This window comes from Typha latifolia, chromosome 4, assembly GCF_019914945.1.
Source record: "Typha latifolia isolate L0001 chromosome 4, TyphaL0001v2, whole genome shotgun sequence".
In the NCBI taxonomy this organism is placed as follows: Eukaryota; Viridiplantae; Streptophyta; class Magnoliopsida; order Poales; family Typhaceae; genus Typha; species Typha latifolia.
Window position 1 is genome coordinate 6,434,834 of NC_133089.1, and position 13,850 is coordinate 6,448,683.

At 39.7% G+C, this 13,850-nt stretch overlaps 1 protein-coding gene across 1 annotated transcript; it reads left to right on the forward strand.

The window, feature by feature from the left end:
• The first annotated feature begins 10,642 nt into the window (after nt 1-10,642).
• Nucleotides 10,643-12,904, forward strand: LOC140787784 (protein SHORT-ROOT 1). Its single transcript, XM_073136884.1, has one exon. It carries the CDS (start codon nt 11,053-11,055, stop codon nt 12,634-12,636), a length of 1,584 nt encoding a protein of 527 aa, XP_072992985.1. The 5' UTR covers nt 10,643-11,052; the 3' UTR covers nt 12,637-12,904.
• Nucleotides 12,905-13,850: the final 946 nt, after the last annotated feature.

The following is a 13,850-nucleotide window of genomic DNA, read 5'->3' on the forward strand; positions in this document are numbered from 1 at the left end:
CAAATGCTTACATTTGATACCAGCAGAATTAGCCTGTGAAACTTGTTTTACACTCGATATGAAATGTTTGACAGTTTGATAAAGAAAGTTAGAGTGTATTTTACTGTTGCATTAGGCAAAAACAGATTAAAAGATGCATGGATCGGTCTTTATCACTGGTTTTAGATAAAAAGATTGTGTTCGATTGCAATTCATGAGTAAGGGAAGACCAGATTTTAATCGAATGACTTAATTATGATTCTCACTTCCTCCAAAGACTAGCAACCTCATGAGTGAAAACCAGCAAGTGCTGGTTATGTTGCAATTGGATAAATTAGAGAGGTTCTCCTCACTTATTGTGAACAAAAGCTCTAGTGAGTGCTTTACAGCTTACATAAAACACTAATTGGTTCTGTGGTAGCTGACGTGTCCAAAATAGAAACCTCTTAGTAAAAAAAACTCGTTACATAATCCATTACTGTTCTTCCTCTCATATGGCTGGCTGTATGGCGCACTATGTCAAGGTATGCTTCTTGGCAAAGGACAACTTTATGCATACTCTTATTCTTAGAATATTTTATCATAGGGGTGTTTTGTCCTTATGCGTTGGATATTATCTAACATCTATATAGTATATATATATACATACTGTATGAGTATGATATGCATGCTTCTATTTTTTTCTTTTTCTTTTTCTTTTCATTAAGCATACATTAAGGACTTTATTAAAGAGCACTAAGTCTAAGTTAGGATGTAAACATCATGGAATAGCCGGCCAGAGAGGCAATCATATACTTAACAAGAGACTATTAAAAGACGAAAGTAATAGAAGAAAAAGAATATAAAGTGGAGAAAAGATTCCTCGAAGCACTGTTGCATAGGAAAAGAAGAAGGACCAACTCTTATCGCATCATGACAAGAAAATATTTAATCCGAGATGGCAAACGGCAACTATATTTAAATCCAACAACAAAGCCATGCCGATCCATTTGGTCTCTCCCCCCTTCTTTTTTAAGGCGGCGACACCTCATCTGGATATTATTATTGTTATTGTTAATTTTGAATCTTTCTCGTGAGATTTGAGACCAACTCAATCGAGTGTGACCTCAAAAGAAGGCATGGATTTCCAAAAGATTGGTGGGAAGGAGGCCATGTGTCATGTGTGGAATAGAGAAAGTCCTATGAAATGATATCTTCACTCCTTACATTTGGATCCCAACAATCTACCTTCCAGTGTAATATATATTTATACCGTCCATTTTTGGACTAATTTAACGAGCCAAATCAGCCTATGTAGTTAGGTTCTAAATGGTATCACTTGATGGTATGGGATGGGATAGTAGGATTTATTTCTTTTCACGTTTAAGAGGTTACTAATAAAAGTTTTAGAAAGGTTGAGATTTAATATAATTAGGTTTGAGTCATAAATAAATTAAGGTTATAGCTCACTAATCTATTTGGTACCCAAATAATTCCTACTTATAATTCAAATGATCAATATAAATCAGAATAATCTGTGTAACCGTTTAACTCCATTTGTTTAACTCAGTTAAACATAATAACATTAACTTTTCCCCCTTTTGCCAAAACTAATGTACTTAAAAGAGAGGTGAAGACTCTTACAAAGGATGTGATTTCCAGCATGATCATTTCAACCTTACAAAGTTGCTGCCGTAGAGGTTTGTAAGGACTCTTAAAATTACAAGGTGAGATTGGATAGAAATTACACCCACCAAAATGGTGTGGTTGCGTTTAAAGAGCAAAAGACACCTCTGGAAAAATCAACCCTCCTTTCTAAACAGATCGGATCGCACTAAAATCGGATGTCTTAATTTGTTTTCTGAATTCATAAAGTTTTGTGATATATATTACTGAAATTTATAGCACAATCACATCTTAAGTATATATATATATACTTAAACTTAGATATTTTCGTAAATAAAATATCATGCAAGGGATTCAAAAAAAAAAAAAAAAAAAAAAATTCCACGAAACTTAATGCTGCTCTAATTAAACTAGTGCCGCTAGAACACTCAAATAAGGCAAGCTTTTTAACCATCCGTACACTATTTTAATTTATAGTATAAAAATTATTTCTTTGCAATAAAGTAAGAAGTATACGTAGCTAAATTTATTATTATTGGATGAGATCTTTATCAGATAAGTTGGATGACATTGAGGAAGAAATTTAGAACTCAACACGGACAAAAAAAAAATATTCTTCTTTTCTAGCACATATTTCCTCTTTGCTCTTGATCTATTCTTCTAATCCCCAATCGTCCAAATGGGCAAATTCTGTTGGATTTGGGACCCAGATCTGGAGGCTCAACAGAAGTATCATTCAAGCACACTGGTGATAGAAGGATGTCAGCTAAAGGCCCTGCACAATCCTTCTACTGCATTGGCTCCTCCACCGACAACTGGTACAATGCAAGCAAAGGCTGCCATTAAGGGGCCAATACAAAAGTTTGTGCAACTTTCTTTGCAGAAACTACTTTGTAAATATATTTACCCATTTAATTACTAGAAAAAAAGAAGACAAAAGATTGTACTATTTGGGTATTCATCAAATTTGAATGATTATCAAATCAGGCTTTTTCTTTCTTTTTTTCTTTCTTTCTTTCTTTTATGTAACGTGAGCACAAGCTTATAAACAAGACGAAAATTGGGTGATGTATTTATCAATTGCGGAGTTTGAAGAGATATATTAGACAAGACGAAACCGTCCTATTCGTTTAAATTTAAACAAAACACTAAACGTTGCTTATAACCAAGACAAACGAATGATTTCTTTTAATTTAGTCCCAGAAGTAGTTTAGTATGGCTTATGAGCAGGACAAACGAATGATGATGTCCATGTACTTTAGCTTTCGTGGATTGAAAGGAAAGTTTACGGGACAACAACCAAGAAACTTATTATCCAATTCGCATGTGGGACGAAAGACAACGAGAGCTCCATGCGAGGGGGTGGATTTCTAATGATGATTCGAACTTGTAGAAAACAAAAGAAGAATGAAGGGAAGGTTCTCATAATAACCTCTACCTTACATCAATCATGCTTATTAAACTAATTTGATCGATTTGATTATAACAAGCATTATTTTAGATAAGATGCTTTCTTCTCTCGTCCTTGTTCTCTTCCTCTAAGAGTAACGGATTAGTATTATGAAAACTCAAAGTCTTGAGTTTATGCAGGATTAGGATTCTCAAACTTTTTTTAAGGTACATCGATAGGCTAAAAGAATTAATTGATCATATGTCAAATACATCGAAGACAATCAGATATATAGAAGGGTGGGGTGAGAAAATGACGACTCTATAACACAAGAATAAACAATAGATGAAAACAAAGTATCAAACCCGATGGCACAAACAAAATGTAAAAAAAAAAAAAACACAACCTTGGTAGATTAATAGGACCTTGAGTTAGCATGTGGCTTCACCATGATCTAGTGGTCTAAGACAGAGCACGTGAATCCTGAAGGCTGAAGAATGAAAGATAATCAACCTGCAATAGAAAATGAGGGGAAAAAAAAGAGAAAATAACTGTCCAAAGAGCGGAGATACCCTACTCTCTCTTTCTTGGGAATAAGTCTGAAAGAAGAAGAGAAATAAAAAAAAGTCTCATATCCATCATCTTCGAGTTAATTCGAAAGTCTAGCCGAAGAGCCTCCTTGGCCAAGGCGAGGAGCATAGTGAAAGTGTGAGCAAAGGGAGGAAGAGGATGAGTTTGGCTCCTACTAGGTTCCAACCTTCCATAGTCACCATCGTAAAAGGCAAGCAAAAGAAAGGGAATGGAGAGGATGAGGTCCACTACTTCACGTCACACTGAAACTCAAGAGATCATTCCATTTAGAGATAATGGAGAAGATTGGAGAAGAGTGGCCAAGAGAAAGCTTGACATTAGGGCAAGGAGGAAATGCCTCTCACATCCCCTAGTAAGAGTTGCTAAGAGAAAGTAGAGGAAGGCGACACTATTGCTGCGCAAGGAAGGGGAAAGGGAAGAAACCCTAACAATGCGGCACTTTGCTAGGGTTAGGAAAGAGAAATAAAAAGATGAGCTCATTCTTAGTAAAGTACTTATGTTTCCTTTATAAATTTTGTTAGAAAAAAAAAGCTTGCGTCAAATATATTTTTACCACTTTAATTTGAAACAAAACTGTTTTATTTCCCTGAACTTTGTTTCATATTACTATGCCTTCTTGAACTTTTAACCGAATTACAAATAAAAAAATTGTTAAAAGAGATAGCAAAATGACTTAAATAACTTTACTTCTTTTGAATAAATATGTATGTTGAGATAAATTTCATATTGTAGTGATATAAAGAAACACTTAGAGGGATAAAATATTTTTGTGTGAACTGGTAGTACTTTTAAAAAAAACATGGACATAGTTAATTTGCATGAAAAATTTAATAGTTGTAACTTAGTCAACAATTTAAGGAGGGATAATGATACAAAGTTCAACTAGGATAAAATAATTTTCAACTAAAGTAGAAGGGGTTAATATATATTTAACGCAAAAAGTTTATATTTTTACATATTTTCATATTAATTTGTTAATATTTTATAAGATCACTTATGTTTTCATCAAAGAGACTTCAATTTTAATAGCTAGAAGCATAGCCAAATCTTAGAAGTCTGTGGTAAATGGATACTCTCCTCCAACTGAAAAATTAGTAGAAAATACAGCAATGAAGCTTATTGAGAATGGAATAAAATTGACTATCATGACATAAGCTGAAATTGCAAAACAATTAATGTCATCTTTAGTGGTGTCTCTTAGGATGAGTTCAGATGTATCAATACCTATGAAATAGTAAAAGAAACATGGGACATTCTTGAAACTACTCATAAAAGTATGCACAAAGTTAAACTTTCTAAACTTTCAATAAATTCTACACCAAGTTGAGTTGCATCATCAACTTAAGCTTCAACCTTTGAGAAATGATCCATGATAGCAAAGTTGTGAGAAAATCATTCGTTCATTCCCTGAACGATTCTAGACAAAGATAACTATCATAGAGGTAAGCAAAGACGTCGAAACTAGGGATATGTTGTAAACGTTCTAGCCCATTTGGATGACACACGAACGTGTCCGGATGCCATAGCCTGTCTGAGATAAAAATATTTAGTGCCATTGTTTTCTTTGAAAAATTCACTTTCCACCAAGCTCATCAGCCCAAGAGAATGACAAACTCGAGATTGTGGATGTTTTTGAGGGATTTCATTCTCTTTTACAAATCAAAAATGTTTTTCTCATGATCTTCATCTTTTTCCTTGGATTTAGTTTAGGATTTTCATGAAAACTTCACCAAAATGTGGGATTTCATTGAGGTTTTTGTCTCTAGATTATAGTGACCTCAACCTCAAGGGGAAGTGAGTCACTTCCCCCAAGTTATTCCTCATAGATCACAACAAAATTCATTATCACACTTTATTTAAAAATCGGCCAATTTTGATGGATAGATAGGTCGTTACGAAAGATATTGTTGATGAGGATTCTCCCAACATTTTCACAACTCATGGGTGGAATGAATTATTGACAAGGGTTGGCATACATTGAATTCGTCCGAGACTATGCAAATACTTCATACACTTTAGACTCAATTGACACTTATGTTAGAGGGATAAAATTGATAGTCACTACTCACAACATACATGTTTACATCTATCTTTCACTTACCATGGGTTGACAATACTAGACTATGGGTCGACAAGGCTAGCTTGATCAACTTTCATCTTTTGTTGACGAAGAAGAGAAATAACGAGTTAGATTTGATCGCATGTACTGCATTCATGGTATTACCAGTGGAGTTTCCATTGATTTAAGATCTGGAGCTTTCATTTCTCGACTCAGCATCATGGATGACATCGTAGTGGACTGATTTGACGATGTGGTCCAATGCCTCAAGTTGATCTCTAGCATCACTATTCAGAAGAATGCTACTCAGATTCGTCGAGCTTGACCTCGAGTTGAGGATATTGAATCTGAGGATGAGGATATGTTAGCACCTCCAGCAACACTTGCACCTAAGATTAGGTCTGCTTCATCCAATTTTGGTCAGCACTATCCACCTCCATCCTAGAATAATTTGCTTTTCCATGTCTAAGTCCCTTGTCAATTTGTGATAAAACGGGGAGTAGATTTGGTACTATCTCTAGCTAAGATTTAGGCAGAGTATTACTTGCTTGTGAACATGGATGTTTATTTTATGTCGGCATGTACTTGACTTATATCTACTCTGCTTATTATGCTTATATTGCAAATATTGACATATTTGCTTAATCAAGTTTGGAACTTACTTGTTTATGTTTGCAAAACTTGATACAATGTTAGGATCTTATTGCATATCTATGACTTAGCCATTAAATTGATTTGGGACATATTGCTTATGCTAAAATTGACTTAACAAATTGGCTAGGAGTATATTTGCAAATTTCCATAACACACTGCTTCACGAGATTTTTGTAGTTTTCTTTTTTTATCTTCGTAAGGATTAATTGTAAAATCTGAAGTAAGCTTATGTGTCTTGACCTTAAAATTTTTTATAAACTTAGAGCATTATTTAGGAATTGAGTTTTGTCATGAGATTGCCAAGGAGAAATTTTAAGTGCGATATTTTCATAATGACAAATTCGTGGACAAATTTACGTATATTTGAGTTCTATAAACTAGATTCACATATATGGTCGTCATAGCTTATCAAAGATCAATGTATGCAAAAAAAAAATCAATTCCATGAATGAAGAAAATATATTTTTGCAAGCTAAATTCAAAGCATTGTCTGAATGAGGACAAGGGCATCAAGATAGCTGGAATGCTTCACTTAATGATACTTAAATAGCTTTTGGACAAGTTAAATGGATCTGAATGACGCACGTATGACAATAGAGGAAATTTCATAATAAAAAAGGGTTTTGAAATTTCTTTGATGGTCCTAGTACAAATCACTAATACTAAAGGGTGAGACATCCAAATGACAACTCAAGACAATTAGAGTGATAACTTCGAGGGTTTACAAGTTTTCTCATAGAGCACATATTTCATATTTGAGTGAGAACTACTTCACATGTTTGATAGTTGATACTACAATTGAGGATAATCCTAGAGCATCAGAGATACTGAAATATTTATCTAATATCTTCTACAACATATAGATTGAAGGATTTACCTATGGCTTGGTGGCTGAACAAATATGAGGCCTTTTACTCATAGAGTAATTAATCCAAAATGATTTCAAGCAAGTGAGGGACTTCAATCACAATTGTTTGTGTGGTGAGAGTGATTGTAAGTGAAACTTGTTTCTACAATTCAAGTGAATAAATGGATTTGATTTAGGTGGGTCAGTGATTTTTTCATCGTTTAGGTGAGAAAAGTTTTTTCACGTTAAAAAAATATTTCATAATCTTTGCTACAATTTACTTTTCTTGTTTTTATCTGGCTTTCCATTTTTTTACTCTTACTTGAATTTTCATTCATTGACTTGATTTCGGCCTTTGTTATTTGAGTAGAACTAGGATTTTTATCTCCTACTAGGTTATAGTTTTTCAAAGTTAAAATTTTCAATTGATTTTCCAAACATAGTAGGTTTTGGTTTTTCTAAACAGATTTAGATTTAGTTTTTGACTTTAATTTGACTTTGATTTGACTTGAGTTTTTTATCTTCTATATCTATAGACCTAATTGGTCAAGGAATCTTATGTCCCCCAAGAATTTTCAGAGGTGTAGTGGAGGGCGAATCTCTCTCTCTGTAAGGAGGTCATGCTTTGCACCTTCTCTTTGGTAGCTATGACTATGGAGTGTTGAGTTCTAAGTGGAGGATGCTGATTATAGGTATTTCAAATGCCTACGCCATCAAAATTCGACAAGCATAGACTTTTTATGCTTTGCACCTTCTCTTTCCTAGCTTGTCTCCACAATTACTACTCTCTTAGTTTACTTCAAGGTTCCCAATATCGAGATCAGGATCGGTTGTTTGGAAAAATAATACTTATCGGTCATATCGGATCAGACTATTTTTAATTACGTAAAATTCTAAATATTATTTAAAAATACAGAATTTTTTTTAAATTTACAAAAAAAGGATAGAAAAATAAAAAAATAAAAATTAGTCACATATGAGCCTTAAAACTTAAAAATATATAAACTTACTCAAAATTTAAAATATTGATGAATACCAAGTAGGCTCTCATAAATTTCTATAGTCTTCATCATCATAATCATCTTAATTTGGGTCCGACCCAAAAGCCCTGGCCAAAGCCTGGCTAGAAACTCTGGAAAGCCCATCCTATAGCATTAAAATAAACCATGATATAACATTTAACTCGACCCAGCCCGGCCAGGAATTGAACCTAAATCTCCTATTATTTCTCCTTCCTCTAGCCTTCTCAAATTTCCTTCCCAACAAGCAAGGTGCTCGAAAGCTTCCTCTCTCCTAGTAAGAAAGAGGCCCTATGCTTGAAACTCAAAAGCTCCCTTCTTGCCCGGGGACTCCTCATCATGCTTGATAGAGGAGATGATCCTATTACGAACTAGATCTAGAACGATTGTAGAATGATCCTAATATTTTGAGAGGTACTAATCTCGAAAGTCTCGGATCTAATGACTTTAAAATAAAATTAATTAAAGATCCGGATAAAACGTTATGATTAAAATAATGGAGCAGGGTCAGATAGGGCAAAATAGTAATTAACCGACGTTGTGGCGGACAGCCAAGGGTGGTGGTGGACGGCCGTAAGATAGGGTGGCTGCTGATGATGAAAGGTGACTAGGTTTTGGAAGATCGAGATACTTCTACGGCTATAATATACTCCTAGAAAGATAAAGACAATATAACGGCTATGGTAAAAGATAAGAATAAAAATAATAACCTAACTAAACTCACATTTATTCCATGATGATTATCAACACATGTCCACTCTTATTTATAGGAGTAAAAATCCCTAGCGGATCGGATCTATATGCAGATTATCTGATTTATTTCAAATTTAAAACAATAAGATAAAGCTAAATAACTAACTTGACTCGACTCGACTTGACTCGTCTTAACCTGTGGTCAGATCGTAACAGATCCCCACGAAGTGCGCCGTGCGTTGTTCTTGTAGGCGATAGAGAGGATGTTGGGCTCCTCGATGGTTAGCTCCTCCTCCATATTGTTGGCAAAGGTGGTCACCTTCTCCGTGAACTCCACCATCTCTTCGTATCGCCCCGCTTGCTCCATTGGCTTTGCCATGTGCACATTCTCCTCCCTCATTACCATTGGAGATCGAGATTAATAAAAAAAGAAGGGAAAAGAAAAGCAAGAAATTAGGAAAGGCAAAGATAGTACAGGCAAAGAGGTCGTCACTGAGAAGAATGGTGTCGTTAGCAGTGGAGGTTGCCGAGGCAAGGTTCAGCAAGTAGCTGGGCATTGTAGTGAAGGCCAAGCTTTGGCGAGCGCCACTCATCCTTGTCATTCCTTTTGCTGAGCTGAGGAAAGCAAAGACAGGACAAAGACGAGGAAAGGGGAGGTCGGAGACGAAGCGCATCACATTGACATTATGGCGAAATGGAGGGGAATCGAAGAAGTGGAAGTGGGGATGAGTGAGGAAGACGATGAGGAGAAACGATGAGAAGGCCTATTTTAGCCTGGCCTCCGAAATCCTACCCACCCATTAAGTTCGGCCTAGTATGACCCGATCCAGCCAGCCCATTCTCTCACGGGTCGAGAGGCAGTAATGAGCTAGACTTTTCTATCCTGACTCGCTTGCGGGCGAGTCGGCAAACACAGTGCCTAGCCTAGTTGGCCTAGCCCACCCGATGATCACTTCTACCTATAGGGCTATGCATGTTTAGGTCTACAGTGTTCACTAGCGATCTTTGCGCCTACGACACCATCTGAGGTATGTCTTGCGTGCAACTTCCTCTTTATGCCTTTAGGTTTGTTACAATGTGTTTTCTTTATTATGGGTAGATGTTTATCAAATTGTGAAGATTGTTAATAGTTCTTACTATCTCCCTCTCTGTCTCTTGTATTAATTTTAGTGAAATTAATGAAATCCTTGAATTCTCCCTTAAAAAAATTCTTTTTCATCAAGAGAGTTACTTTGAGATTCATGTCTCCTCCTCCATACTCGAATACTGCAACTCTACCACGAGAAGGTAGAGACAAAATAAGCTCGAACTCACACAAAGTTACCAAAGGATATCCTCCTCATGTCTACGCATAGCCATCATCATTATTTACCAAAACCCGATACAACCATTCTACAATATTCTACGAGAGAGCAAATATACAAATCTTACAGGCTAAAGTTGTGGCCGGCAACCCACTACATGCTACATTATAGTAGACAAATTAATCTTTTTAGGCTTTGGGAAAGGAGAGCAAAAGAATGCCGGAGGCATGGGTCAGGTCATTGCCGAAGCTAATTGAGGGGTTTCAGGGAGCAAAAGAATGTCTCGGGAGAACGGTGGTGCGTTTTATGATGATGCTTATGCACGCCCCTCCAGCTTTTTCCTGACGTATCCCCTCCCCCTCCCCCTCCCCTCTCTCTCTCTCTCTCTCTCTCTCTCTCTCTCTCTCTCTCTCTCTCTCTCTCTCTCTCTCTCTCTCTCTCTCTCTCTACCCTCTCTTATAGCTAGGCACGCCTGATATCCTCTTTCTCTCTCTGTCTCTCTCCCTTCTCGTGCATGTCAGAGCGAATTCGTTCATCTCAGAAACTTTCCTCCCTTGATGAATTCTAACCCCATCATGTTAATCGCTGATATATAATATATATACAAGTGTATACATAGGTAAAGGGGAAAATTGGTAAAGCAAAGCTTAGCAGAGGGCAGGAAAAAGGAAAAGGGAAAGCTATCACTACTCCCATCCCCCACACAAACTCATAGAAAAGCATGCAGTCACAACCCACTAATAAGAGGGAGAGAGATTCCCCCCCTTTAAATCCCATTCCTCTCCTCTCCAAGTTTTAAAACTCCCCCCTCCTTCACTTCACTTCACTTCACCCACTCCTTTCTCTCTTTCTCTATTCCTATTCCTATGTGGAGGTGTTGTGGACTTGTGGGGCTGCTCATTTACATTTAGATGGACACACTTTTTAGATTGGTCAGTTTACAGTCATCAGACCAGCAATCCTACAACTCCAGTCGCACTTCAAGCAGCTCAAGATCTTCCAAACAAAACCAACACCTTCAGTATCATCACAACTACTACTACGCTTACCAAGAAGAAGAATGCGGCAACAACCACCACAGCTTTTACATGGATGAAGACTTCTCCTCCTCCTCTTCCTCCAAGCACTTGCCGCCTTCTTCCACCACCCCCACCCCTCCCCCCTCCTCCTCAGCCGCCTCGCACGTCCTTTTCGACCCCACCGATCTCTCCTCCTTTCCCCCGGACCTCAACCTCGACTTCTCCTCCCCCACCTCCTCCTCCTCCGCAGCCGCCTCAGGCGGCGGGGCAGGCCGCTGGGCGGCGCAGCTGCTCCTGGAGTGTGCGCGCGCCGTCGCGGCACGCGACAGTCAGCGCGTGCAGCAGCTGATGTGGATGCTGAACGAACTGTCCTCCCCGTTCGGCGAGGTCGACCAGAAGATCTCGTCCTACTTCCTCCAGGGCCTCTTCGCCCGGCTGACGTCATCCGGGCCGCGCACCCTGAGGACGCTCCTCTCCGCCTCGGATCGCACGACGTCCTTCGAATCGACGCGGCGGACGGCGCTCCGGTTTCAGGAGCTCAGCCCCTGGTCCTCCTTTGGCCACGTAGCCGCCAACGGCGCGATTCTTGAATCTTTCTTGGAAGCATCTTCGAACACGATTTCCTCGTCTCAGCAACAGAGGTTGCACATTCTTGATCTGAGCAATACGTTCTGCACGCAGTGGCCGACGCTTCTCGAAGCCCTTGCCACCCGCTCCTCGGACGACACCCCGCACTTATCCATCACAACGATCGTCTCCTCCGCCTCGCCGTCGGCGGCGGTGCAGAGAGTGATGAAGGAGATCGGGCAGAGGATGGAGAAATTCGCGCGGCTCATGGGCGTTCCCTTTCGCTTCCACGTCGTCCATCACGCCGGCGATCTCTCCGACCTCGACCTCGATGCCCTCAACCTCCGGGAAGACGACGCCGCCCTCGCGGTCAACTGCGTCAACGCCCTCCGCGGGGTCTCGCCGGTGGGCCGCCGCCGGGATAACTTCCTCGCCGCGATCCGCCGCCTCGAGCCTAGGATTGTGACGGTGGTGGAGGAGGAGGTCGACCTCGTTGGAGGAGAGGACGAGGAGGAGGCGTTCCTTAGGGTCTTCGGCGAGGCATTAAGATTCTTCTCCGCTTACTTCGATTCATTGGAGGAGAGCTTCCCGAGGGCGAGCAACGAGCGCCTCGCGCTGGAGCGGGCGGCAGGGCGGGCCGTAGTGGACGTGGTGTCATGCCCCGCTGCGGAGTCGGCGGAGAGGAGGGAGACTGCGACAACTTGGACGAGGAGGATTCGGAACGCCGGGTTCGCGCCGGCCGCGTTCAGCGAGGACGTGGCGGACGACGTCAGGGCGTTGCTGAGGAGGTACCGAGAAGGGTGGTCGATGCGCTTGGCGGAGGATAACGCTGCGGAGGACCAGACCGCGGGGGTGTTTCTCTCGTGGAAGGATCAACCGTTGGTGTGGGCGAGCGCTTGGAAGCCGTAACGATCGAGCTAGAGATGGCGGGAGAGGAGAAGAAGAGGCGGGGTTCGTTACGCACGCGCGAGGGAGCGGGAAGTGGTGCCGTTTTGAAAAGTCCCGCACGTGGGAGTTGGGAATAGTGGATCACAGTGGAAGGGAGAGGAGATATTTCAAATTTTTCCATCACCAAGTTATTATTATTGTATGAAGACCGACATATTACTCTTTCCTTCCCTTCCTTTTTATAATTTTGTTTTATTGGTTCTCTAGAAATTTTAGCTGGATTTTATCATCTCTTCTGTGGTTCTTTACATCTTTATTTCGCTGGTTAATTTAGTTTGTGATCAGTAAAGTTGCAATACGAATGGGTCAACTAAGACCGGCCACTTAATTTGTCCTCGAGCATTTAGCTTATTAGGACATTTCATTTGGCTTAATAGTTTGGAAGTCAGCAACTTTACGACCAAAAGGAGTGGTTAGTGGGTTATGATGCAGGGGATATTTAAATACAATAAGATAAGAGAGTGGGGTGAGAGGGTTCGGTGAGAGGGTGATATCAGGCAGGAGGAATAGAAGAGGGGATGGGGGCAAGATATTTAAAATCCAGAAAGGATGTATATATGTATATGTATATATATATACATATATACAGAAAAGAGAATAAAGAAGGGGGATAGATAGAGATGGGCAAAAGAAGTAAGTGGTCGTTATCGCGTGAGATAAGGGGTGGTGCGGATAGCGAATCTTAGGACGAGTGCTCATGGAATCTAACAAAGGTACGTCGCGTTGGTAGTGGTTGTGGTCCGGGCGGACTGGCCAATGGCCTGCACTGCACTATTGCCATCTGTTTTTTTAACTTCTCTCTTTCATCATTGAGAGAGAGAAGGGAAGTGAAGAGAAGAGTAGAGAGAGAAAGAGTGGGTTTTGAAACTAAAGCATGGTGGTTATGATATCCAGGTGTGCACTTAGACAAAAAGAGGAGAGGGAGAGAGATAGTGGGAACTCCTTTTCAGAAGGTGGGGGGGCATGGGACATGGCTTTCTTTTTTGCTCGCAGGAAATCTTACAAAATTCTCTTTTAGATATAATACATAGATGGAGTTGTTTGTTGACAGATACTACTACTACTACTACTACTACTACTAGATAGATTTGTAAACTTAATAGTGATGGAGCGCGTGAGAGACAAACAGTTCTCGGTTTGTTCGCTTTTTTAGACACGACCACTTAAAACTAGAC

What these genes read in the sequence shown, in the direction of transcription:
- LOC140787784 (XM_073136884.1), top strand. Translation starts at nt 11,053, where the DNA reads ATGGACACACTTTTTAGATTGGTCAGTTTACAGTCATCAGACCAGCAA.